General features: G+C 52.8%; 1 protein-coding gene across 3 annotated transcripts in view; it reads left to right on the forward strand.

The window, feature by feature from the left end:
- Window positions 1-5,605: 5,605 nt before the first annotated feature.
- NTRK3 (neurotrophic receptor tyrosine kinase 3) overlaps window positions 5,606-27,494 on the forward strand; it is a 218,187-nt gene continuing 196,298 nt past the window's right edge. For 2 of the 3 annotated variants that reach the window (XM_027711971.2, XM_027711972.2), the window contains exon 1: window positions 5,911-6,173. In XM_027711971.2, coding sequence (XP_027567772.1) covers window positions 5,926-6,173 — 248 coding nt within the window. In that variant the 5' untranslated portion in view covers window positions 5,911-5,925. Of the gene's footprint in view, window positions 5,797-5,910; window positions 6,174-27,494 lie in introns of those variants that run through there. The other variant, XM_039385919.1, reaches the window with a different exon arrangement.

A 27,494-nucleotide genomic window follows, 5' to 3' on the forward strand; every position in this document is an offset into this window, starting at 1 on the left:
AAAAAGCTTGAAGGTTTGTAGGCTTTTTTTTGTTGTTGTTGTTCATTTTGATTACTTTTAAAATCCAGAGCAATTTTTCTTACACCAAGGTCCTGCAGTGTGGGATGTTCCAGGCACTCTGTGACCTCCCTGCAGTCCCACATACTCCGCTTGCTCATTCAGAGACTGAATTAGAAATGTGGGATTTTTGAACACAGAGGCTTGATTTGGGGAAAATCGTGGGGGAACAGGATGGAGGTTTCTGCTCCTTTGTCCTGGCAAGGGTTGTGTCTTTGACTGCATGTCCTAACCACTTACATTGGGAATTTCCTGACTTGTGCCCACAAGTGAGTGGCTCTGAGCATGTAAAATGCCCCAAGAGATGTGTAGATGGCAGGACATCAGAGGAACAATGCTGGGACTGTAATTCCTGTTATCTGCCTGCAGCATGGCCATCTCCAGTGCCTCGTGGGACTCCTTTGCAGCTCCCTCCCCAGCTCCTCTCCCAGCAGTTGCCCTCAGGCTTTGCAGCCTGGGTCCTGTTAGAGCTTCCCCGCCTGGCTCTCAGAACTGCTCCTCTGTCCTACGGTAGAGGTGGACTGGCTCTGCAGAGCATCGCTGCCAGATCAAAGCGCTGCCTTGATTCCTTGGCAGAGGCTATAATCTGCTCCACAGTATTCCCCTTTATTCCCTTTCCTATTCCTTGGGCTTTCCAAGATCTTCATTTTAATCATTTTTTTTTTTCTTTTACCATTGCAGATATCTTCTCTGGACCATCTCTTGGACATTGCAGCCATGACCAGACCTTTTCCCTGGCTAGACACATTAATTCAGGAGCTATCTAGGTGGGACACTGGTTCAGGTCTCAGCAATGAATGCAAGCACAGCAATATTTGTTATCTTTGTGACAGGGCTGTTTCTTTAGACCTCACTTGAATATGTTTTCTCTCAAATTTTTTGTTCCTGATAATCTGAGCAAACAGTTCCAATTTAGATGCTTTTCCCTACACTTTGTTATTAGTCTTGTGTAGTTTATGAACAGGAAATCAGCTGGAATGGATTCATCTTGACCTTGTCCCCACATGCCCAGAGCACAGGCAAGGTCAACTTAAGGCTGGAGTCTCCTACAACAGGCTTGTCTCCAGTGACCTCCCCCAGCTTAGACCTTCACCTTTCATTGCACAGCTGTCATTGCCCAGATATGATTGTCCCATACACCTCTCCCTGCCCCTCTTCCTGCTCCTCTCCCTGCACGTTCCTGGGGCCGTGCTGACCCATGTGCAGGATGTGACCTTCCCTGCTGCACAGGGGCTTCTCCTGCCAAGCACTTGTGAAGTGATACAGATCACATCAAAAGATGCTTCCAAGCACCTCCCAGAGTGGTGGGAACAAGGGGCTCTGCTTCAGGAAGCAACACTTTTGATGTTTGTGTGCCTGCATGGCTTAGGTGAGAGGCAAATGCTTCTTGGCTCCACAGGGGCTGGTATTTTCCTCCTGCAGCCCAAATCAGTGATGGTGGATGCTGTGCCCCAAACCAGCCCTGACTCCCCCTCCCTGAAAGCTGGCAGCAGCTCCTGGGAATTTACTTTGCAAGTTGGACCCTCTGCAGTGTGTAGATCTTAGGGTCTGTCTGCAAAGGGGCAAATGAACCTGCAAACAAATTCCAAAGGCAGAGGATGAAACCCTTTTCTCTGCCTCTCCTGTGAGAGCTCACACCCCGTGCTGCTGCCCGGCATCGCTGTGCGCTGTCGGAGCAGCTCTGCCCGCCCGGGGCTGGCTGCGTGTCAGAGGTGTGCAAAGTGGTCCTGCTGCCGGCAGATCTGCAGATCCTTCTGGACAAGAGGGGGGCTAGAAAAATGTCAGCTCATCATTTTCAGCGAGCTGGAGTGCTGTTCTGGTAATAGGGAGCTGGGCAATGCATGCCTCAGCGCGGGCCTGCGGATCGATACCGAGATCAGAGGCAGGAGTGGACGTCGGAGCTTGTGATGACTGAGCAGATATTGGACCACGGATCTGTTTCTGGTCGTGCCCTGAGGGGCTGTGGTGTTTGCTGGCCCCGGGAGGCAAGCAGTACTCTGGGGAACCATTACCTGGGAAGAAGGGTGGCAAGGGGAAAGATTGTCCCCAAGGGACAGCCAGCCTGAGAGTGAGATGCTAAAGGCAGCTGTGTAGGTGGGAAGAGTAGAACCACAAAGCAAATAGCTGCTTTCCCTTCCCCTCTGTCTGTGGCCAGGAGCCCTTCCAGCACTTCCCAGCCCCGCTCCTTTGTCTGGGATGAGTGTTTTGGTAGCAACTCCTGTCCCCATGCAGAGGCCAGCTGAGGTGGAGGAGATGAGGAGGTTTCTGTAGAGGAACTGGTGTTTCCTTGTGCCTGGAATTTCTGGAGGGTCTCAAAGGCCAGAGGGAACCCAGCCCCTGAGCCTCCATGGGACAGAGTTCTCGCAGGAAGCCCTGATTTCATCCTTCATGGAGATGCTTCTTAAAAGAGCAATTTGCCAGCATCCCTCACAGCAATAATGGCAAGGCCTCTGCTTGAGATACCATCTCTGTGCTCTGACAGCCCCATCACTCATGCTGGGCTCCTGTCTCCCTCTTCCACGGGGACAGGAGTGAGGGATGGAGGCAGAGATGGAGGCAGGGATGGTGCTTTCCCACTACGGGCAGCTCCCAACTACTCCTGTCCTCTTTTGGGTCTGGGTGTGCCAATGGTAGCAGTACCAGGGGCCACCCAGCTCTGGTGCTGGGTGAAGGCTGGTGGCCCATCTGCTCTCTGCTGTCATTGCAGACTCTTCTCCCAGTGAACTCTCCAATCCCCCTGGCAGCCTGCACCAGGGAGGATGAACAGCCCACAGTTTCTTTCCTCTCCTGCCTATCTTCCGCCTGCCCTCCGGGCACCCAGCTGGATGCTCCCGCTCCTCCCATTCCCCCCCGCTGTGCCCGGCCACGTCTCCTCCCGAAGAGCAGCTTTATCTATCAGTGGCAGAGGAAGCCGTGGCTTGGCACAAAACCTTCTCATCAGCTGCTGAAGTGGGGCCTTCCTGGCACCAGGTGGCAGAGTGGGGTGGGTGTGTCATGGGGTTCGGGTGGCCTCCTTGTCCCCTACACCCAGGACAGCTGACCCGGGAGACCTCCCCAACTTTCTGTGGGTTAAACCTCGTCTTTGCAAGCAGAGTGCAAAGCTGGTAATTGCCTCAGTTTGCAGATGGCCCTAAAGCCTCTCTGACTGGATTTGTTCTTCGTTAGCAGTTGTACTCTGCACCAGGCCAAGGGGTGATCCCATGCCCTGGGGGACAGAGGGACAAGGTGATCCATTCCTGCAGCCCCTATCAAGCAGTGCCACTCTGGCCCTTCCAGGTGACAGTGGCTTCCCCGAGGTCCTGGAGCTGGTCTGCCCAGAGGATAGCCTTGCTGTGTTGTGGGACTGCAGTCTGTCCCCAAGGTGGCTGTGTGCCCCCTGAATGTGTCCCCCCTGTGACTGGCCCTGCAGTGACATGCCAGGGTAGGCTGATGGCCTCACACTGGTTTCACCTGTGACTGTGTGATTGATATCAATTACCACGAAGAGTCTGTGACCTTGCACCAGCTCCAGGATAAAGGACGCCCTGGTCTCATCCTGGGCACTGGTTTTGCAGGTCGTGTGATATCCCTGTCCCCTGTGCTGCTGAGCCACAAGAATTACATCTCTCTCAAATGGGTGGGGAAACTGAGGCAGGGAGTAGAAAATATGCCTAGCTGTTTTCCTCCCTGGTGACTCCATACAGGTGCCTGAGGATGAGAGCTGCTTCTCATGGGAGTGGGGAACTACCAACCCCCCACCCCGTGTTCCTCTTCCTTGCAGTGCCAGGCACTTCAGTGATCTCTTTTGCTCCAAGTGTTTCACTTTGGTAATTCAGAAGCGGGTGGGGCTAAGAAGAAACCAGCCCTCCCACTTTGATGTTTATTCTCTAACCAAATGCTCCTGGCTTCTCCTGGGGGAGCCCTGGCAAGAGGAACCCTGGTGAAGCTGCCTGGCACCGCTGAAGACTCCATGGGAGCAGGACTGATGCTCCAGAACGTGCAGCTCCTTGCACATCACTGCCATTCCCAGGGCTTCTAATGTGGCTGGGCAGCAATGGGTGGAGGACTTGCCTAAGTATGATCCCTGCTCCTGTCCCACTGGGACGGGCTACCCGTGTGCATGGCTGTGGGCAGCTGCTCCCCGCTGAGAGGTGCCTGAATCCCAGTTGCAAATCCTCCCTGCAGCTGCTATTTATCCCCTCTTCCTTGCCCTCTCCCTTCTCTCCCCTTCTCCCCCACCCCCAGTCCAGTTGCCTCTTCTGGACTAGGATGATTCGGGGTGTGTAGCAGATCTTGGAGCTGTTGGCTCAGCTCGTACTCTCTCTCCTCCCGTTGCAAAGCTCTGTACCTGGCAGAAGTAGACCCTTGAAATATTTGGAGTCCTACACCTGTAATTCCTCCGTTCACCCGTGCTCCTGCCTGCAGCACCATCCCTTTATCACTGTGTCTCTGTGCAGAGGAGCAGAGACATGAAACTATTGGGGAGAGGAGGAAAAAAAAAAAAGGCATGCAGAAAAGCGCTGTGGAAAAGCAGAGCAAATTAAGCAGAGCTCTGATCTGCTTGGGTTTGTGCTTGCCAAAAATGCACCATGCATCTTAATTCGCTCTGCTGTTCAGCTCGCACTCACTGCTCTCCTGATGCCATTTCGGCGCTCTGAGCTCAGCCTTTTCAACACTTCAGTCTTCCTCTTTCAGGATTTTTTTTTTTTTTTTTGCATGTCTGATTGCAGAATCTGCTGCAGGAGGGAAGGGGGAAGCCAGGGGAGAGAGGACGGGAGCCCTGACCCTGAGTGCTCCTGCCTGCGCTTCCCGGCAGCCGGCTGGGTCCCCGATGCATTTTTTTAGGGGGTTGGGGGTGCATCTTTTCTAGAAAGTCCTTCCTGGGTGCTCTCCAGTCGCTTTTTTCCCCACCCAGCCGTCTGATCTGCCTCTCGCCAGGATCCTCTCGGTAAAGAGGAAAAAAAAAAAAAGATTTAAATTGCTGTAATCCACACTGGCTTTTATTCTCTTCCAGTTCAGTTTAATCTCTCTTTCCTCTCCACCCTTATGTCCTGATTGGGGTGGGGGGGAAACCCACCCAACAACCAAGCGAAAGGCAGCATCGTCCTCCAAAAGAGCTTGAGAAAGCAGGAGCCGAGCCAGAGCCCCTCTGCTCTCCCCCACCACAAATTTAACCCCAGCTTCAACTTTTCTTCTGCTACCGGGGCTGAGCTGAGCTCCAGCAGTGCTGGGGTGGGTTTTTCCCCTCTCTCCCCCCTTCCTCCTACACTGATTTTAGAAGAGAGGGAAGGGGGTGGGGAATCCTTTTTATTGCGGAGTCCAGTTCTCTTTGCAAGCCTTCCTCCTCCTCTTCCTCCTCCTCCTCTGCTTTTTGTGCCCGCCGCAGCAGGGTTGGCCAGGCTGGGGGAGGGAAGCGATGGGAAGGGGAGATCGCCCCCTCCCCTCCCTCTGTCTGTTTTTTTTGCAGGTGTGTCAATTTTAATTCTGCCCAGTAGGTGGGACTTGGTGACTTTCGCACCGTTTTTGTTATTTATTTATTTCCCCGGCTGCTTCTCTCCCTCCCTCCCCTCCCATCCCTCCCTCCCCAGCCTCCCGTTGCGATCCTCCGGAGCGGCTGCGGGAGCGGCGGGCGGCCGGGCCGGCATGCATCCATCCCCGCCCGCGGCCGCGGCCGCTGCCCTAGCGGGAATTACAGCCTCTCCCAGCCAGCTGCCAGCATGATTTCATCTGCTGGAGGATTTTTGCATCTGATCGCTTGAGGTTTTGTTGTTGTTGTTTTTTTTTTTTTTTTCCTCCCTCTGTCTTTGTTTCCTTCCCCCTTTCCCCCCCTTCCCCTCCCTCCATCCCCCCTTTCCTCCTCCTCCTCTTTTTTAGAAGCAGCAATCGGAGATGGATGTCTCTCTTTGCCCTACCAAGTGCACTTTCTGGAGGGTATTTTTGCTCTGGAGCATTTGGGGAGACTATCTGCTTTCGGTGCTGGCTTGCCCTGCTAATTGTCTTTGCAGCAAGACAGACATCAATTGCAACAAGCCGGATGATGGGAACCTCTTCCCTCTCTTGGAAGGGCAGGATTCAGGCAGCAGCAATGGCAACACGAGCATCAATATCACGGACATCTCAAGGAACATCACTTCCATGTAAGTGGGGGTCCCCCGGGCTCCCCCTCCCGCGGCAGGGTGCGGGCTGGGTCGCCCGTGCGGGGCTCAGGTGCCCCGGCATCGCTGCGCTGTCTGGGCTCAGTCCGGCTCCCCGGGCAGAGGACGCAGATCCGGCTTTTCCCTTATTCCATCCCCACAAAAAAACATAAAAAGCCCAGCAACAGTTTGGCCAAGGCTTAAGAGGAATAAAGTAAATGAGATCTGATTCCTTAGCAGGAGAGAGAGCAGCAGGCAAAGATGCTAAAGCTGCTGCTTCCTTTAACTGTTTGCTTCTGCAAGGGGAGGGGGGACGCTACAGCCACACATCGTCACATATTTACCCAAATTGGGCAAGAAAAGCAAGTTCTGAGCTGCTTTTCCCTTCTTGAGACTTTGGATCTTGTTAGAATGTCATTATTTTTTACATCCCCACATCAGAAAATGCTCCCTTCCCTGAGTGTATCTGGGGATCTGCGGTTTCGCCTTTTTAATGGGAGGAAAAAAAAAATAGGACAGTGAGATGTCCCTTAAGAAGCTTATTTAACTCGCATTGTTATAATTTTACAACTTGTCGTGGTGCTGCGATAGGATTTGTGCATTTTCGGCTGGGGTGGTGGTGGTGGGGAGAAGCATCGGAGCAGGGAGATATTTTTAGTTGAGCACTTTGCGTTTGTTTGCATGCTTGTTTATCTGGAAAATCAACTTGAAGTTGCATTATCCTTGTTTGGAGAGGCAGTTAGCAAAGCCCATGTTAATCTCATCAGCGTGGAGTCGAGAAAAGAATATATTTCCTTCTCCCGAATCCATCATGCTCTGTGTCTGTGAAAAAAAAAAATTCCTCATCTCTTCCAATCTCTGCTCTTTATTTTCCAGTACATTTTTGGGTGAGATGAACTCTGAGCCATTTCATTATTCTAATGCTAATTGAAATGTGAGCATTTAGGGAAATGTAGCCCCCAGAGCAAGTTGCCAGTGGGAGTTGAGAAGAGGTGGAATCCTTTATTCTGACAGTTAAATGCAGCAAGGTTTGAAATGAGTAATGGAAGGTTATTTATTTATTTATTTTCCCCACCTCGATGGCACGGTTGCATGGAGGGAGAGGGCTTTGAGTCTCTTCCTGAGGCTGTTTTATTTGGTCACAGTGCAATTGCAGCAGAGCCATGGAGTAATTGCAGTGCCTCTTTTGCAGCTCTGCTCGTCACCTTTGCTGGGTAAAGATGACGGGAGCTGCTTTTCCTGCTTGCTTACAGGTTCATGCGATGCCCAGGCAGGTTTTCAGCAGGTACCATTGACCCTGAACACCCAGCCCTGCCTTCCCCCTGCCAGCAACCCCCCTGAAAACCCAGCAGGAATGGGGAAAGTAAGTGGGGAAAACTAATACAATGCTCCCCTTCCAATTGCCCCATATTTATCCTGCATCGTGGTGGAGTGTTTTCTCTGTGATGCTGGAGGGATGAGGGTGATGCTGGGGAAGTCAGAGAAACTCGTGTTTTTTCCCTCTGCTCGCTGTTTGTTGTGGTTTAGTTTTAACTCTTTGGGGGCTGGGGAGCAGCAGGAAAGGCTGGGAAGGGTTTGGAAGCCACCAGCATAAGTGTGCGTTGTCAGATGCACAGACACATCTAAACTGCTGGGAGAGGTAGTGTTACACGACTCCTTTGTGCCCAGAAAATGTCTTTACTGATCTGAAATTGAAAAATGCTGATAAGCAGTCCATAAAAAGGAGAGGGGCAAAAAAACGCCCAAAATGGACAACTCCAGAGACAAATATTGGGTATTTTTTTGGAGAGATGCTTCTCTTAAGTTGGGGAAGGAGAAGAAGGTGCCAGTTTTTCTGGAATTTGTATGCATCTCTGCTACACACTGAGCAAAGCACATTCACTCACCTCCTGCATCGCTTCCGACTCCACACCTTCCTCCTCAGGCTTTGGGGGGCCTGAGGCACAGGACTGGGGTGAACCCCAAAATGCCATGGGGGGCTGAGACTGATCACGAGTGAAAACTTTCCCCAAGGGTCTGTGCTTCCTGGGAAGGCAGCAGTGGTTTGTAGGGGATGCTTATGGGAGCAGAGGGATGGTTTGTGTGGTGGGGATGCTTCCCAGCAAAGGAGTCACTGCTGGGATCCAGGGTTGAATCACTTTCATCCTCTTGTCTGGGAGGCATCAGGTCCTGAACCCTTCCAGGCTGATGTCAGGCCTCTCCTTGACAGCCCTGACATCATGGGTGCTGGGGTGAGGGGTGCCTCGAAGCCCAGCCTGGTCATCGCTGAATCACTCCCGGCATGCGAGTCTGATTCAGCTGGGCACTGAACAGTGTTTCCTCCTGCTTGCCATGCTCACCGGGGGCTTGGCCTCCTTAGGCAGCTTGCCTTGTTTGTGGACAGCCAGTGGGCAAAAACACTTTCTCCCACTGGCTGGGGGGTGAGTAGGGGAGGCTCAGCCCTGTCCCTGTGGCTGGGGGATTTGATGCCCCTGATGGGTCCTCCCCGTGGGCCCTGGGGAAGGTGGTGGTTGCTGCTCCATCTTGTTGCTGGTGAAAAAGCAGATGGAGTGTGGGGTGGTGAAACAACCCTGGGACCAAGCAGAGACTTATTCATGTCCAAAAGACAGCTCAGCTTTGAAATTAGGGCTTGGGTGTTGCTGATGAAAGACTGCCAGAGCCTGTTCAGAGGTCTGGAAAAAGAAAACATTGTGAGCCATCTTGGAGGGCTTGTCCGTCTTACCCACTTGAGCCAGGGTAAGACCCCTCCACTCCAGCCCACCCAAACCCAGCACTGGGGGCTAAGCCATCAGGAGCTTTGGGTTTTATCCCTTCTCAGCAGCTGATGAGAACCCCAAGGCAAGGACGACAGAAGAGGGACAGGAAACACCCAGCCTGTAGTGCTGCCCACGGAGGCTGGAAGGCAGGCCTGGGTGCCCACAGTGTGGTACCCCACCATTGAGCCTCCCATTGCACCCCTCAAATGAATGGCCTTTGCTTCAATTGCTGGTGCTTCTGGCTTCCCACCCATCCTCCTTTTGGTAAAAGTAGAGCAGTCAGGGCTGGGCGGCTCCTGCCCTGGATAGGCTGGAGGGGATGGTGACACTCAACTTCCATGCAAATCCAGGCAGTGCCAGGTTAATGGTGAAGCAGGGAAAGGGTGGGAGGTTCTTGCCCTGAGATGGAATAGGAGGTTGGATTGGCTGATTTCCCTCTGCCCTTTGCCAGCATGCCCAGAAGTTTACCCAATTTTGGATTGCATCCCTGGAGACACGACTCTTCACACAGATCCCTGTGAGAGCTGCCAGTGATCCTGTCCAGCTGGGAGGCCACCTTGGACCTGACTGAGATGGCTCCAATTTGGAGTCATGCTCTGTATTTCGTCCTCCTGATTTTGGGAGAGGACACCATGGGGTGGGGGTATATCCATGCCATTGCTTTTCCTGGTGCAGCTGGGTGGCCTTTGCTGTGTCCCCAGCCAGATGTGACTTAAGGAGATGCTCAAGCTCCCCCCAGTCCATCCTCACCCCTGCGATGTGGGGCTCCATTCATTGCTAGACCTCCCTAAAAATACTGGACGCACAGGGAGAACTTTGATCCTGGGGGATCCTGCAGCACAGAGCCCCTTGTGCCCCTGTGCTCTGAGCAGCTGAGGTCTTTGTCACTCTGAGTCCCCCACCATGGCACTGTGAGGGGCTGGCTGGCGCATGGGGAAGCCGGGCCCGGCTGTGCCGCGTGTCGGGGTGACGGTGGGTGCCGTGTGCCAGGGGTGGGCCGGGCCGGGGAGTTACCCTTCTGGCAGCGTGGGCAGCTCCTGCGTGCGCCGGCACCGTGCGTGGGGAAGGACAGACGGAGGAGTTTGCCATCTGGGCCTCCCTACTTCTCAGCTGTTGCTATGGCACTGGAGAGATGCTGCTAGGCAGGCGATGGTGGCCTGCATTTGTCACCCCTGGGCTCCCTCAAGGTAGGGAGATGTCCCTGGTATATAAAACCTTGCTCCTCGCCCAGCCTCACCAGGGGAGGATGGGGATTCTTGTGGTAAAATAGCCTCCATGGGTGGATTTTCAGGGTGTATCTGTGCAGTTCGTAGCTGCTTTCAACAAGGTGACATGAATTCAGAGCAACCCAAGGGGAGGTGGTTTATTCTGGAGCACTGTGGGGTGCAGGATTTTGGGGTTTCGCAGGGTGAAGAGGAAGCTCTTGCCCCTTTCCACAGACAAGAAGAGCATCCTCATTCTTTCCTTTTGGGCTGTCCCACCAGCCCACGGCAGCATCCACTCCATGCCGTGGGCCTGGCCGGGGGTGGGAGAGCCACGTCAGAGCTGAGTGCTGTGGGGGGGAGCGGCAGCGCAGCCCCCACTCGCTGCGCGGGAGCCGGGAGCATGTGGAGAGGGGGAGAGCGAGGGGGTGCTCAGAGCGGCAGCACCCTTTCAGTGCTGGTACGGGGAGAGCTGAGGCACTGGTAACCCTCCTGTGTGCCTGCATCTGGGAAGGAGGGAACAGAGAAAGGGCGGGTGTCTTCCTAGAAGGGCCAGAGGGAGCAGGAGTTGCTTTGGTGACCCAAACAGCTGAGAAAAGGCCTCCTGTGATGCTCAAGGTAGTGACTGCTCTGCTTCAGACAACAGGCACAAACTTTTCCCCTCTCTGTGAATCTACTTCTCTCCAGAGATGAAGGGCTCTGCATTCCCAAAGCCTCCCATCTCCTGGTCCCAGAGACTTTGGCTGCTGCAGAGGCCATTCAAAAGGTCTCTAATTCCATCCAGCTTGGATTTCCTGGGCTCTTGTTCATGCAGAGCAGCTGTCCTGAAGGATGTTAAGACGGGAGAGGTGGGTCCAGCACAAGGCTGTGGGGACAGAAGAGGGTGCAGAGATGTTTGGGACAAAGAGGTGGGCTGACATGTATAGTCTTGATACTCTAGAGATGACTTAAGTCAGGAGCACTGTAACCTCCATATCCTCCCCCTTTTCTGTGAGCTGACTGTTGGTTCCTTGCCCTGCTCTTGTGGTCTTTCTCTCTGCTGACCAGTCCTGGAGAGAGGCACTTTCCTGGCACAGGTGATGTCAGGTATTTCTCCAAGAAGGAGACAATTTTGGTGCCTGCCAGGACTTCACAGACTTTTTCTAAACCAAACGTGGGCCCTGAACTGCTGCTGGGACAGGAGCAGCTGGTGACCCAGATGGTTTCAGGGTGCATGTGACATCTCCCCAACCCTCATGTCCTGCAGTGTTTGGGGAGGTCTAAGTCAGCTCTGCCTGTTGGCTTGTCTCCTTGGGATTGGAGAGGTGAGATGAAGATGCTTCAGGACTACCTATTCCTCCTGGTAGTAGGAGGAAGAAGAAGAGAGTGAAGAAGGACCTGCATGCTGCCCTCAGAGGCTTGGAGATGTGTTGCCCCTGGTTAGTGGCTTCTGTAGAGCTCTGTTAGGAAAAGATCTCTGGGTATGCTCCACCCCCTCAGCTCACCCCTGTGAAGGTGACACCTTCATGTGCTTTGGCATGAGGCTGTTTGAGGTGTCCCAAAGGGCTGTGACCATCCATGCACCCAGAAATGCCGGGCTTTTTCAGTGCACCCCCCAAACCGTCCATGAGATGTCCCATGGGGTCACCCTTGGGGAGCTCTGCAGGTAGATAGTGCAATGCTTTCCGGTGCTACCCTGGCACACCAGCCTGTCCTGCTCAATGGAGTGCCCCTACTTGGTGTTGCCCATGAGTTTATGGCTGGATTCAGTGCATCCCACTTAGGGAAGACTGCAGTCAAGTGGGGGGGTGAACCAACCCCTAAGCCTGCCAGGCTCCCAAAGGTAAATGATAGTAGTGCTTGTAACTTACTGTGTTGTTTACCAGGCACTGTGTAATAGCAATAGTTTTGTGTTTTCTGCAGTAAGGGGTTCGATACGTTGTGTAGGTACCTTCTAAGCAGGTGTGTTTGACAGCAGCCTGTGGGCTCTGGTCTCCCCCGAATTCTCTTGCTCTTCCATCTGCACCAAGGGATGAACAACAAAACTGTCATCAAGGAGGTGCTGTGGGGCGAGTTTCTTGCTCAGAGGCTGCAGTTTGTGGAGTGGTTGGATATCGCAGCACTTTGTGCCCCTCATGGAGATGAGGACCCAGCAGCCTGCTCACCTCACCCCATGCTCCAGGTCCACTAGGACCACGCACACAGCACTAGGACCACGGCTGCACCAGGCTGTTCCCGTTATCCCGCAGCAAGGAGACGCTCGAGACCGAGGCTGTTCGTGCGGGAGCGCTGGCAAAAGAGCATCTCCATGGATGCCCCGTAACGCCCGGTCGAGCCTCCACCCTACTCCGCTCTGGAGCCCGGCTCAGCCCCGGCTCCCTCTGCCCGGCGCATCCCGGCTCAGCCGCTCCGCTATTTCCGTCTAAAGGTGGCTGTGCCGCTAGAGGGCAAGCGGCAGCGCCAGACAGCTCGGCTCCGGGATGCGGGATGCGCGGGTTTCGCGGGATTCGCGGGCACGGCCGGGATGGAGCCGCACCGGGGCGGCGCGGAGTGTGAGAGCGCCGGGGGCTGCGAGGGCTCGGCGGTCAGGTCGCCGCTTGCTTGATGTCGCACTGAAGGGCCTTTACTCCGGGCGCCCATGTTGTTGAACCCCTCTTGGGCTGCTCCCTTGGCATCCCAATCCCTGTCAGTGTCGGATGGCCCTTGGGGATCTGGGTGGGTTGCTGGGTCAGGGTTTTCTTCGCTGTGCTGCTGCAGGAGGATGTGGTCAGTGCACCCCCACGTACCCATAACTCTTACACCAGTGCTGCAAGTGATGCAGCTCCAGCCCGTCTGTGAATTGAAGTGATTTGCAGCTTTTTGGAAGGTATTGACCCAACCAAAGCGGGTCATTGAGAAGGTGTTTCTGGGCAAGAGGTGCCTCATCCGGGTGGTGAGCTGCCATCTGTGACCAGCTTCTGGCTGTGCACGTTCTACAAGGAAGACCCTGAGAGTTCTCATCATTTTAATGATGAGGAAACTGAGGCACAGAGCAGTGGTGTAGCTGGCCTGCAGGACGCAGAGCGGGGATGGAAACCCTTCAGCCCAGCACCAGTCAGGGTTTAGGGAGAGGTCAAGCATGGAGGGAGGGATAAACAAGGCTGCTCTATTGGCCCTGTTATATTTAGTAGACATGAGAGAAGTTCATGGAGAAATCTTGGAGGTAGAGGCAAGAGGGCACAGGCTGAGAGCTGTCTCTGGAGGCTTCCAAAGTAGGTGCAATGCATTTTGCTCCTCTGATTAACCCTCTGCACAGGTTGGATGAAGATTGGAGGGCTAAAGAGGCCACATATCCTTCCCCAAGGGAGGAAGGCTGAGAAGAGCCTGGTCTGAGATAGAACAAGGGTGAGTGGGGACAGGAAGCTGGCCCTGCAGGATCCTCCATGTGCAGTTCCTGGAGGTATCTCATCCTTCCTGGCAGCTGGGCCAAAGGTGGACTGGTTATTTCCCTGCTGGCTATTGCCAAGTGCTGCCAGCGTGATGGAAGGGCTGTGACACCCAGTGGTCCCACAACGCAACAGCAAATGGGCCCCCGGTGTCATGGCAGGGGTGACATTTAGTTGGATGTGGTTGTGTGTTGGGGTGTGGGTTATGGACGTGGGTTTAGAGCTGTGATACTGCTCTGGGACTGGACTTCAGTTCAAGAAAGGGAGACTGAAGTCTCTCTGAACTCCCTTTGGAAGGCTCCCTTTGGAGTCAGTGCCCAGCCATCAGGGCTACTCCACCAACCTTGCTCTGTTGTGTCCTTGTGCATCCCCACTCTGATTCCAGGTCCCATGGGACTGGGGGTCCTGTCCTGTTCCCCTCTGTGTAAGACCTTGCCCCTGCATGCCTGGAAGAGTAGCACCAGGAAAATATGTGCTGTATTTTTAGCTTGTTTTCATGTGTTATAGCAGTTTAGGAGCTGAAGGAGAAGCCATAACCATGTCTACATCCAGCTTTCCTCCAGCTGCCACCCAGTGCTTTGGTATAGTACATAATGAAGCCTGATAGTGACCATCCCCTTCCTCTACCCCCCTCCAGCATGTGACATCACCCCCACTTTCCTCTTCTCCCAGCTTTTGTCTGCCTAAACAGAACGAAATTTGTCTTTTTAATCAAAAACAAAAGTCCCAGTGGTGGAGCAGAGAGGTCAGGAAGGATTCCCAAGGGAGTGTGATGGTGTGACAGCACAGATGTGTGACTCAGGGTACTTGTTCTTGACTATGGTGCTTGTTGCAGTCACAACTAAGCAGTCTTGGGATCCCAGGGAGTGACTCAGGGAGATGCTGAGCCCAAATGCAATTCCCCACACAGCCTCTTCCCTGCAGCTCTCCTACAGCTCCGTGCTGGGGAGGGGACAGGGCTCTGGTGCTTTTGCTGGCTCCCTGTACTGTCCCTGGGGGACTGAGAAGTGGGTAGGAGCAGATGTGAACGTGGTGAAGCCCCCATCTTCCTGGGTTGTGCAAGGCTGTCCCTTAACTAGCTCTCACCAGGAGGTTCCCACTAAGAAATGTTAATGTAGAAATGCTCAAACAGATGCTGGTGATGTGAGTGCTGCTGAGGACCCTGCATGCTCAGGGCTTTGCCAGGATAAATTAGGAACATGAGTGCTCAGCTGAGCCACAGAGATGCCAGGCTCTCACTCCTGACCCTGCCGGGACATGAAGCCACATGGGGGAGAACTCGGGTGCCTGCAGCTGCTGACTTTCCTTTTGCTTCTGGAGCAGCTCTGGCCTCATCCCCATCCCATGCTCTCCGTGGAAATGCTGTTCAGTGACCTGGGCTGGGAACAAGGAGTCTTGGCTCTCCAGTCTGTGATCCAGCTGTGCAAATGCTCCCTTGGGCTGCCTGCCCTCCTCCTGTCTGCTTCTAACCCAGGCACACAAGACCAGCTTGGGCATCCCTCATGTCCATCCCCATACAGATGGGATTGCCTCTGGGGAGCTCTGTGACTTGTGTGGCTGGAAAAAATTCTCTTGTCCTCCGAGACTCTTGCCACCAGGATGTGACTGGTATTCCTGGGGCAGTGATGGGGGTCCTGGCTTTGTCTGTCTCCTGCCTTGTCTGTGCTCTCCCAGCCAAAATATATCCCAGAAAAACTAAGGCGAAAGCCACCAAATCACTTGGTGACTGCTGCTGAGCAGCTTGTGGAGCAAGCAAAGTTCAGTGGGACACAGGGTCAAGGAGGCTGCATGTTCCCAGCTTCTCAGTCTGCCAAGAGCATCCCTTCCTCCTGTGGCACTCTCTGTGCCAGTTCAGAGAAGCTGAACTATTTCCTAGTTTGAGCCTCACAGGGGCTCTGAACACATCCCTGCTGCCAACCATCTCACAGGCTGTCCCAGGCTCTGCAGGGGAGAGGGCAGGGTAGCACAGAGCCGGATCAGGGTTAGAGCAGCTCCCTTGGGAAGCACTGTGCTCCTCATTTCAGGTTGGAGCAGATACTGAGGAGTATTCTTGGGAGCATCAGAGCAAAGCCTGAGCCCGAGGACTGCATGCAGGGCACCCATGTGGTACAGGGTTGCTGCTTGGGCAGGGAGGGGGGGCCTCTACAACAAGGAGCTCTGCAGGGCTGGCACACCAGGGGTTAATGGTAAGGTGCGTGATACAGCTGGAGCGGATTTGGGAGAGGCAGAGCCTAATGAGGCTGAAGAGGTATCAGGTGGGAGAGCTGAGGTGTGGGCGTTGAGGGAGTTGGGGTTTGTGTGTGAGGGAGGCAGCAGTTGCTGTTCCTTACAAGATGCTGCAGTGGTGGTTTTGAGAAGAGGACCTGGAATGGGGGTGCTCTCAGGTAGGAAGCTGTGTGGGTTGCTTGCCCTGGCTCCAGGCAGAGGGGAGGGATGTGGGTATCTGTAGCTGGTTGCTGGAGCAGCCCTGGCTGCCTGCATGGTGTTGGGCTGTGTGATGTGTGTTGGTGTCTGTTGTTGTGTCCCTACAGTATTTTGTGGGTTGATCCTTTGGTCCTTGGGAGCACAACCCCTTGGCTCCTTGGTTGTAGCTGAGATCCCACCTCAGGGCCAAGAGGCATCTCTTTGGGCAACCCTGGCTGGAAATTGTCTTTTCTGTGCCTTGCCCTGCCTGTGCTCTCCTTCAGGACTTGATGGCTGAAGTGCTTGGTGCTCCCAGCCTGAGCCGTGCCTGGTGTTGCTTTGTGTTGCAGATAAGCCCTCCCTTCTAGGAAGGATGGTGGTGGGATTCTCAGGCTTTGCCCTAGGCTTGTCCGAGCCCCAGGCAGAATGCCCAGCACCCAGCGTGCTGTGGGCTGCCCTGGCCCCGAGGGAAGGATCCTTGCCTTCCAAAAGGCACTGATAACATAGATTTATTTATTCAGAGACTTAATTAGCATCTTTAAATATTAAATAGTAAACAAATTGCATCTAGTGGGATCAACATTTACAAGCAGGGATTTCTATTTCTTTTCCCCTCTCTGGGACATGCACTTGTTTTTTAAGTGTTTGGGGAGGAGCAGCTCTGTGTGGGCTCTGGTTGATGGGAGAGGGACGGACCCATAGCTCTGCTGATGAAGGAGGGGGAGAAGACAGGGATGAAGGGGCAGAAGGGCTGGGTAAAAATGAGGCAGAGAAGCAGGAGTGTGTGCTTTGAGTATTGATGTAGGGGAATTGCAGAGCCAAGTGCCGGATTTTGGCACTTCCCTGCAGGATGTGCCATTCCCTCCTGCCCAGGCAGGTGGAAGTGGACAGGCAGGAGATGGAGATTCCTGCCTCAGCACAGCTAATTGCAGTCAAAAGGTGGTGGTCCCTGCAAGGGGAGGTGGTTTGCAGCTGATCTGCATCCTATTATCTCTGCAAATGGAGGCCTGCCTGGTAGCGGATTACACTGGGGGTTATTTATTGGCAAAGCACTGTACAGTTTTAATTTTTCCTTTTTGCTTATTCAGGCTTTAGCTCCAGAGGAAAATAGCCTGGGGTGGCTTTGAAATGGATTCTCTCTGCCCCATTAACTTATTCAGTGAGTTTAATGGGCCTTTTTTTCTCTGAGCCTTGAAGCCATCATTAAAAGGCAGAGATTTATAAAAGCAAAGATACTCCTGAGCTTTAGTCAAACTTTGGGGGAGCAGGAGGGGGGCAATGGTGTTGCTGCTGTTTGTGGTTCTGATGAAGATGTGAGTTGGGTGCTGCTGTTGTGCCTCTCTGGAAGTTTTACGTTGATAAGAGAACCAGGTTGCTTGGGATGCTGCCCTGCTGCTGCCCTTGTGCCTCTGCTGAGGAGCTGTGGGATCAGCTGGGCTGTGCTGGGGCTGGGTCCTCACTTGTCAGCGATGGGATGTTATCTGGGCTCCTACACCTTGGGTTATTGTTCAGTGTGACTTGTAACCTGACTGTGCTGCCAAGCTGTATCTCTCCAGGCTGAAAGAGAGAAACTTTTTCTCTTATTTTGTGTAAGATGCTCACGACTTTATTTTCATTTTGTTTATGGCATGCCAGGGCCAGGCAGTGCTCAATGCTTTCATGAGTGTTTGTGGTCAGTGCTTGGAGCTGTTCCTCTCCTTCCCTCTCTCTGCTAGTGGCACCTGTCCTATTGCACCCCTGTGCTGAGCAACCCAGTACTGCAAGAAATTGGGTGTCCCCTGCAGGAATTGCACTTGTTTAGCATGTGGCTTCCTGTATCTGTTGCAAAATAGGGGAGTGCCTGAAGAAGGAGACTGAGATAAAATGTCTGAGTGAATTTCTTCTTTTTTTGGCTCTTCTAGGACCAACCTCTCCAGCTTTTGTTTTACAAGCCAGACCTGGTACCTTTTTGGGGAGGAAATGTAGGAGCATGCAAGGTGTCGGTTGACATGTCACCTTGGGGCATCCTCATGCTGGCATGGCTGAAGTTTTGGTCCCCAGGCCATGATGTGCTGCAAAACTCAATTCTGGATGGGCAGCCTTCAGCTTGTACCACTGAGAGGGAGCAGTGGCAGGGAAGAGCTGGGGGTGGCAGAGTGTCCTGGCTCGCTCCCAAACTAAGTGTCCTCCTGGGGTGGCAGAGGCCAGTCACAGTGTGTTTCAAAGGGAGGATGTCAGAACGTGGTGGAGTTTCTGTGCTGGGACAATTTTCCTATATATTTCTTTACTCATTATCCTTCACATGCATCTGTTCAGGCTGGCCCCCGGCAGTGTGAGCAGGCATGTGTCTCTGTGCCCAGCCTGGCACCTGCCAGCTCAGGGATGTTGCTAGTGTGAGCCTGGGCAGGGAGGTGTGTGACAGCTGGAGACCCAAACATGCTGCCACGCACTGTGTTTGCACCGTGTGCATGAGTGTGTCCCCCTCAGCCCTGGTGCAGTTCAGGAGTGGGAGAGAGAAAGGACCTGCCTGCCCAAACCAGTGTGTTCAGGGTTGCATGTGTGGGGGTGACCTCAGTTCCTGGCTCCTGCTGGGTGCCAGGAGTGTCTGGAAAATGGGACTGGAGAGTGGGTAATGTGACTTGTGTGTGTTTGTGATGGTGGCCCTGGGGCTGGCTCACCTGCCTCGCTGTGGGATGGAGGGATAGCATTCCATGATCCCTGCCTGCCCATCACCAGCCTGGCAGCCCCATCCCGGTGGCGGCAAAGAGTCTTGGCAGTGGGAGAAATGCTGCCTCTCTACCAGCAGATGAGCTGGATCAGACCCTGGTGGGGAGGGACTGTGGGGCTTGCCAGGAGGCAGGAAGGGCCTCCAGCTCCAGGAGATGTCTGAGGGTTTGTTGTTTGTAGCCTCCCTGGAGGCAGTGACCACCCAGCCTGGCCTTGGAACACCACCTCAGGGCAGTGGTGGGACAGGGTCACACTAGAATGACCCTGAGGGTGCTGTGGCCAAGCAGAAACCAGCTGCAGCATGCAGCCATGCTGGGGCAGGGATGGTTCCCCATGATGGCCTGTCTGTGACCTCCAGAGCAAGGGGGAGGCTCCCTGCAGATCCATCAGCTCCTGTATCCCTCCCCAGGTCACAGCGGTCAGAAGAAGGAGATGCTCACTTCCTAATAAACACCCATAAAATGCATTTCTACCCTGCCCCTGTAAATCCTGACCTCTGTGCTACCTGCTGTGTAAATTGCTGCTGACCCTGTAAATCAACCTCTGCTTTGCTCTGCCTTCCTCAAATCCAGCCCTTCCTTGTAAATCCTCCATCCCCATTAGTTTTCCTCTGGCGACCCCCCTGCTCTGCCTGTGCTGTAAATTCTGAGGTCTGGTGAGGCTGGGGGAATGGAGGGTGGGTGCAGTGATGGGGTGATGGAGGGGATCCATCCCAAGATGGGTTAATCCCTCCTGACAGCTCCCCCAGGACTCACTCGCCAGTGGGAGCTGGTGGAGGACATTCTGCCCAGCTGCTTGTGGGGAAGGTCATCCTTGTGCTGGAAGCAGGGCTGGGCTGTCATCTTCAGCTGGGCTGCAGCCAGCTGGCTGTAAACTGGAGGATGTTGGTATCCCAGCCCTTAGGAGGGCTCCTGGAGAGGGCTGCTCCCCCAGGACATGTTTCTGAGATGTAAAAATAACCAGAGTAAAGAGAAAATCTCCCTTTATCCCTTGAGTGCTCGGGGTCATGCCATAGCTTAGCTTCACCATGCCCCTGTGTAAGCTCTTTTCAGTGAGCAGTGAAGGAGCTGCAGGTCCCTTGTGTAATGGACAACCATCACCTGGGCTTCTGTTGGATGCTTGTGTCCTGTTTCAAAGTCCTGAGTTACTGAGATGACCCTGCTATGGTTTTTTTCCCCTTATGATGATGCTGGGACTGCATGTAGGAACGGAGGCAAGGGGTCTGGCCTGATGGGGGTGTAGGAAGCCAAGCATGGGGGCATCAGGTTAGTGCCACGACCTGGGCATGCTAGGCTATGCCAGGGTGTGCAAGGGGAGGTGCCACTGTCTTTATGGGAAAGGCTGTGGCTGGAGCTTGTGGCTTGTTCTTGATGCAGGCTGGCAGTGCTGCTGCTTTGCTGTGGCTGGATGGGGTGTTCCAAGGGCGTGCATTCACCTGACACCCAGGCAGGGTGTTATTTGGTGTACAAGTTACTGAGCCTTTCTAAGTCTCAATGGGCAGAAACTGATGACACTCCAACACAGCTGCCTTTTTCCTCCTAATGAGCAGCAATGATCGTTATCCTGAAATGCACGAGTGGCTCTGCCCTGCTCCCACGGAGGTCAGTGAAGCACACAGCAGTGGATGCACAGTCTGAGCCACAGTGGGGTCACCCATGGGAGTGTTTTGGGATGGTGCTGTCTGAAAAGCTGCTGTGGGCAGGCTTTAGAGGGTTCTACTTGGCTCCCTGGGGAGGAAGATTCTGCAGGAGATCTGAGTACCTTCTGGCGTGGCTTTTTGAGTGCCCTAATCCTCAATGTATGAGTGGAAAACTGGGGTACCAACCTAGGGCAGGGGAGTGCAGCCTTTCCTGACCTTTCTCTGCAAGCCTCAAGCTCGAGTGGTTCAGGGTTTGGTTTATAGTAGTGCTGGCCATAACCCAGCATGGGCCATGTGTGTCCTCTGGAAAGGCACCGACCCGTGTCACTTGCAGCTCAACTCTGCCCGATCACCCAGAGTGGGGTTGGCAGAAGATTTGCAAGAAAAACATAGTGATGCTCTGGGATGGCTGATTCAGGCATTATTAACTGTTGTTGATGCTCTGCTGTGGACCTGAGCTTGACCCAGCTGAGTGTTTCCTTTAGACCTTTCTCCTGCTGCCAAACATCCCCACCTTTTTTTTTTTTTTTTTTTTTTTTTTTTTTTTTTATCAGTATCTCTTCTGTATCTTGTGTCTGCGTTGTGTATTAGCACTGGGCTTATGATGCTGCTGTGGTCTGGCTTTGGGAGGAGGATGGAGGCGAAGATGTGTACGGTGAGAGCACAGGGATGCTAACAGCAGTGGGAAGGCAGGGGGCAGCGGAGGAGAGCAGAGGCAGATTTTCAAAATCCATATAAATAGCAAAAATAAATTTCCAGCAAATGCTTCCAGTCCTGCAGCATTAAGAAAGTGAAGCACTAGAGGATAAGGAAAGCATGAGCAATAACAGCAGGGATTTAGAAAGAATAAATCTTGCCAGACAAACCTGATTGCTTTTTCTTTTTGATGGAATCGCAAAATTAGTGGCTGAGCGGAACGTGGAAATCCTAATATATTTGGATTTAGCAAAGTATTTGATATAGTGTCTCACCAAATCTTACTCTCAAAATTAGTTCAGTTTGCCTTGGATACAACGTTGCCAAATGGACTGAGAACTGGCTTAGAGCCCTAAACTAATAGCGATGGGCTGTGTTTGTGGAGAGGGGGAGCTGTGGGAGCAGAACTATGACCTGGCTATTCTTACTGGAAAAAAAAAAAAACAACAAAGAAAAAACCAAAACAACATAAACCCACCAAAATAAAAATTAAAAAAAATATCAGGAATGTGGTCTCAGTTTGAGGCACCCTATTATGGGAATATTGACAAACTGGAGAGAGTTCAGAAGCAAACAAAGAGGGGGCCGGGGGGAAAACATCAGAGGGGTCGGATTACCCTTGGAGGGAGGCTGGGGGCTGAGAAAGTTCCAGGGCTGGAGGCATTTCGAGGAGGAGCAGGTGGTGGCTGTTGGGGCCAGGATGAATATTCGGGCTGTTGTTGGGACCTGGCATCGAGCACCTCAGCGCCTTCGCCCCCGCGCAGCAGAGACTCGCTGAGCTGCCCATTTCACGGCCCTTTCCAGATATTATCAAATAGGCAGGGGAGAATATTCACCGTGACTGTCAGAAAGAACATCCCTGACTGAGGGAGCTGGGCACGTTTCCTCAGGGAAAAACTTGAGTCTTGGAGCAAGCATGAGATGGCCCTGGGTGATTTTGGTCAGCAGATGGGGATTTTTCCTGGGTTGTGGGTTTGGATGGGAAGCCAAGAGGTGGTTGTAGCTGCCTTGAGGTGCTGCCTCCTGCAATATTTATCTGCACCTCACAGGCATTTATTTATCATCAGGGAAAAGGCTGCAAAACTGCTGGTGACAGCTGGAGTGCAGATGTGTCCTCAAGGGAGGGTGTCCAAGTCCCTTCATGTTTAAAAGCTTCTGGAAAGGTGGTGGTCCCCTGGTCACTTTGCAGGGGTAGGACATTGTAGCTTGGTGCCACTCACAGGATTTTATATGAAGTGTTGCCTGTAGAAGTAGGGAAGGATGAGGTTTTCCAGCAAGTTCGTCCATGAAGGTGTCTGTCCAGCATGCTGATCTCTAGGAGTCCTTCAGCACTCATTTGGAGCCTGGAAGTGATGCTGAATGTGTGGAGGTTCTTGGTATAACTGCAGTGTTCCCACAAGCTGAGGAAACGTGTCTGTCAGTGATGGCTGTTCTGGGTCAATTGGGTGCTACCAGGGCTGTTACCCCCCACTGCCAGTGGGATGACTTGGTTGAGCCAGGCTTTTCCATTTGCCCTTTAAAACAAATCTGTGCCTTTTGATGCAAATGCAAGGAACCTTTCAGTATGGAAAAGGTAGCTTGCTAGAGGAGAAGTTGCTTTGCATAGGGAGCAGCTACCTTTGTGAGCCAGCATGGTGGGTCAGGAATTATCTAGGTTGAATCAGAGTTAGGGAGAAAGCCATGGAGCAGAGCTATGAAGGGTTCCTAGAAGATGGGGTGGCTTTGTTTTGGTGTCCTGATATCCCTGGGAGAGCACAGGGTTTCTTCACCCTTGCATGGTCCTTCAAGTGATTCCCTCCTTTTGCGTTTCTCCCTGCCCTGGGCTGAGCCTGCTGAAGGGGGGTGGGATGGGGATGAACCAGGCAAAGTTTGGGAGGTATTTTTAGCTGTTCTAATTGTGGCAAATAAATGCCATTCTTACTTGTTGAGATTGAGCTATGGCTAAATCACAACTAGTTCTAATGATGATAATTACCGGATTTCAATATTTATAGAAACGGGTGCTTCCTTCGTATTGGCAGATGCTGCTGTGCTCTCACCTTCACAGATCGAAACCTTGGCTCATTATTGCTGCACCTATTTATTTACTTGCACATATTTTAACCCACAGATGGCAAGATATGAGAGATCTGAAAAGATGTGGGCCTGCCAGGGATGCTGCAGTCTTTGGGCAGAAGCTGCAGGATGGATAGGGAATCATCTTCTGAGGGCCTGTGTGTTGGATTCTAGGTTTTATTTTTTTTTTGGAACTCTTGAGAGATGTTCTCAGGGCTGCAAGCTTGCCTGGTTCTACCAGGGCTTAGCCCCCAAAGGGTGGATGTGGCTGTGCATATTTTTGCATACGTTAGTGCGGTGGATGCTGCCTCTGACTGCTGTGTGTGCACCGACACACGTACACGCTGTAACTGGGACAGAGCTTAAAGGTGAGGCAGCACGAATGGCTCAAGTCCTGTGACGCTGGACCTAGAGGAGCTTGTGGAAAGGGCTCTGGGAAGTTCCTGCCTGCAGCAGGAGCAGCTTTGGAATGTCTTGATTTAGCAACATCCCTCTCCAGTCTGGTACTGCAGAAGGGGAGGCACCTTTAGGAGCATATGGGTGCAGAGCCATGTTCCCATCCCCTAAGCCTGGATGAACATGCAGCTGCCCCTGGGCTGTATCACACCAGCCCTCTGGGTTTATCCCAGTCTGCGAATCCTCACCAATATCCAGACCTGTACACCCATCGGGTCTGAGACTCCCTCCTTGAGCAAGGTGTAGAAAAGATTCACTTATTCAATTTGCTATCTCTCCAGTGCCACATAAGCTGTATTGATAAATTAATCTTATATTGTTGTGACTAAACAGCCCTGCAATTTTTTACACTGTGCAGTCTAATCTGTCTTGACAGCTGTATCATTAGTTTATATTTGTTGTAATCTTATTCACTGTGTTGGCTGTGGGGAGTTTTTATCTGAGGCGCTGTGCTGCTATGTAGGCGATGGGCACAGCTGGTGGCTCTCTGGGCATCTCAGGGTGCTGTGGGGTGCAGCTGGGTGTACCCAGGCTGCCACCTGGGTGCCCTCCCCAGGAGCCAGCCCCAAAATGCTGCCCTACTCCCTAGTAGCAGAATCTTCTTGGTAGCAGCATCCTCAGGGCTGACCAGGCCTCACCAAGGTGTCTGTGTTGCTGAGGTTTTGATGGGAACCTCCAAGTTGGGGTAAAGACAGTGAAAATGTGGATGTTGGAGGAATTGCATCTTAACACATCCTGAAAGTTTTGCTGTGTGATGAGAGATAAGTTGTTTACTTGGTCTGTGTTTTAGTTTTCTGTGGTTTCTGCTCCATTGCTGAGATTGCTTCTGGGTCACAGGGAATAAAGGAACTGTGGGAACTGGGACTGCACAGTCTGTCACCCAGGCCTTTGGAGATGTTGCATGAGGGATGGTGGTATGTGCTGGCTTAGTATCGAGATGGAGGTGGCGGTGCCACAGAGTCATGGATGCCTGGCTGCTCCCCTGGCTTGAGCTTGGGTTTGCTATCCCTGGACCAAGTGGGGCTGACTCAGGTCTCTCTGTTGCTTTTGTAGAGTCCCTTTATTTTGCAGACAGCTTTGCATGCAACTCCTTTCAATAACATCTCCTCAAAACTGTGGAGCAAAATGTTTTGGGCTGGTGCAATGAGATTTCTACCAGCAGGGAGCAAGAGAGACTGTGTTCCATGGGCATGGGACAGAATAGTGGAGGTGGGAGGCATTTCGGCTGCTACTTTATGCTTTATGCCTTGAACTTATTAAATTTGGACGAGAAAGAACAGTTGTTGGAGTGCAGACTTCTATTATTTGCAGTGTCTCTGGATGGCTCGGTAACAGCTCAAGCCCATCCTTCTCTCTTGAGTGCATCCTTTTGGGAAAGCGTTTGGGATCTTGGCAAGATGCTCCCAAAGTAGATGTGTGGATGTACACCTTGCAGTCTGAATGATGCACATTCTTATTTAGCCCTTTGAATAGGGTCATGCACTTGTAAGGACTGTCAGGGTCCAGCAATGCTCTGTGCTGTGCTCAGATTCACTCTGGCACCAGTAACGTGTCAGCCCAATGGATGTGCCATTGTGCCTCATGGTGCTGTGCTGGTGCTGCCTGTGTGCTTCTCCCATTGCAGGCAGGACTGGGAGCAGAGGGTGGGATGTGCTGTGTGACAGCCCGAGGGGCTTTGTGTAGGGTTGGTGGGGGAGGATGGTAAAGCTTGGAGAGATCTGCATGGTGGTACCAGCTTTGAGTGTAGGAAAATCCTCACTTCAGGAAACAAATGCTTGGGAAAATATCTGTAACCTGCTCATTGCCAAGCATGTAGCGATGCTGTGAAAAGAGTTTCACCTGTAGTGGTCCACAGTGACTGCTGATGAGGGTCTCATGATGTGACTGTCCACCACACAGCTTGGAAACTCATTGCTATGGCACCAGATTGCATCAGGGTTGAACTGCCATTTGTGACCTCCAGTTTGGAATGGCTGGGGACAGCCCTGGCAGTGCCAGGGACCTGTGTTTGCATCCTGCATCTTGGAGAGCCTCCTGTTGTCACTTGTCATGAGCTGCAGCTTGTGACAAGATGACAGATGCCAGTGGGTGGAATACAGCATGGCCAGAGGCAGGAGGTGTCCACACTGTTGGCAGGGGCATCACATCCTCCCTGTCTCCCAGCTGGGTGAGGTGATGGAGGTGGAGGTCCCTACCACTCACCCTAAATCCAGGGTTGATAGCAGCTGCAGCACATCTGCCAGCAGCACCTCCCTGTGCACTGAGTGCTGCTGGCCTGCTGTCCACTCCCACACAGAAGATGCATTTCCCACTCAGCTGGTCTCTAGTGCCTGAGGACTTTGCTCCAAGCTCTAATGGGAAAGGATAATCCATCGTCTGTAAAGACCCTGCCAGTGTTTTCAGCAAGCAATTGGCTTGCAGTGTAAAATCTGAATGTTCTGCAGCCACAGCTCTCAGCTGAAAGGGGGTGACTCAGGGGCTGAAGTGGGTCCATTGGAGCACACAGAAATTGCACAACATGCTGCTCTCTCTGCCACATGGGAAAGATTCCTGCTCTGCTGTCCAGCCCTCTTCACAGCACTTGATGGTTGCTGTTCACACCCTGCTTGCTTATTAGCTTCATGTCAGAGCTGGGAGTACAAAGCAGGAAGCAGAAGCCTCCCTGGAGAGGTGCATCAAGCCTATGGCAGGGCCAGTGACAAAACTCAGCTCTGCTTCTTGTACCCTTGTCTGTGGCCACCTCCTGCTCGAGGTGAGAGTGTTGCTGGGGCAAATTGCAGCTTTTTGTTGTTTATAACCCTCTCATCCCTTAGTCAGTGTTAGAATGTCTCAATTATTATTTTTACCTGTTTATCCCTGGGTGAATTGCAGGTCCCTGTCCTTGAGTCCCAGATGGGTCTCACTCATCCATCAGTGCCAAGCGCTGCTTTAAGCTCAGTGTATTCCCTTGCAGCTTGGGGTAATCTCCATTGCTGCCAGTTTCTAGGCACTGGTGTCAACTGGGATCCACAGGGAGTTTTGGCTGGTGCTGCTACGCTCCACCCATACTGATGAGACTATTTCCATAGCAACTACAGGATTTTTTCAAAGGGGAGATTGGGGAAAGATGTGAAAAGCTGAAAACAATCCAGCTGAAAACCATCACAGGCAGAAGTTGGTCAGTGTGGGGGAACTTTGGGTGATCATATATTGCCTCTCACCCAGAAGTTCCCTAGCTTGGTGTATTTGTGTAGGACTTGTGACCAGGCAGCCCTGATACTCTTGCTACCTAAAATCTGATAATGGGAGCTGGTGCTTACATTGTACTGCTTGGGGGAACAGCGATGCCCTTGTGGGACAGCTGTGCCAGGGATTTGGGGCTGGAGAAGGGGCAGGAGCATGCAGGGCTGGCTGCATGGAAATGGCATGTGCTCTTGGTGGAGCCATGGAGGACACTGCAGCTGCTGATGCACAGAGTCATTTCCCAAGCTGGTGGTATGGCTGTGCTTGTTGTCAGCGAGGTGATTTCAGTGGTGCTGGGGCCTATGTCAGCTCAAGTGGGAGTCAGGGATGTCTTACATCTGTCCCTGCTTTCCTACAGGGTCCAGAGCCCTGGGGAGGGAGCTGCAACTTCTGGCCTTGGAGCATTCCAATGCTAGTTTGGCTCTGGACTCTGCCCTCCTCTCTGTTTTCGTCCTGCTGCCTCTGCTCTGCCTTCTGCCCCTGCTAAGAGACAGCAAAACATCTGGAAGGGCTGTAAATGATGATCTGGGGGCAGAAAACTTTGGTAGTCTGATGATGGGCACAAGCCTGGCATGGTAACACTGTGTGTCCTGTCCCAGAGGCTGATGCCAAGCCTTGGCATTGCAGTAGGAGGGATCAGAGAGTGTCTTGACCTAGTGCTGCTGGAGATATCTGTGGTTTGATGGTGGCTTGCGTTTGGGGGCTTTGGTCAGGTCTTTGGCTGCCTGGAAAGCTTGAGGGTGTCTGAGGGACTGGTGGGCATCCCACAGGCTTGGTGCAAGGCT

This window comes from Pipra filicauda, unplaced genomic scaffold (genome assembly GCF_003945595.2).
Source record: "Pipra filicauda isolate LSUMZ 115617 unplaced genomic scaffold, ASM394559v2 scaffold44_size3831614_pilon, whole genome shotgun sequence".
NCBI lineage: Eukaryota > Metazoa > Chordata > Aves > Passeriformes > Pipridae > Pipra > Pipra filicauda.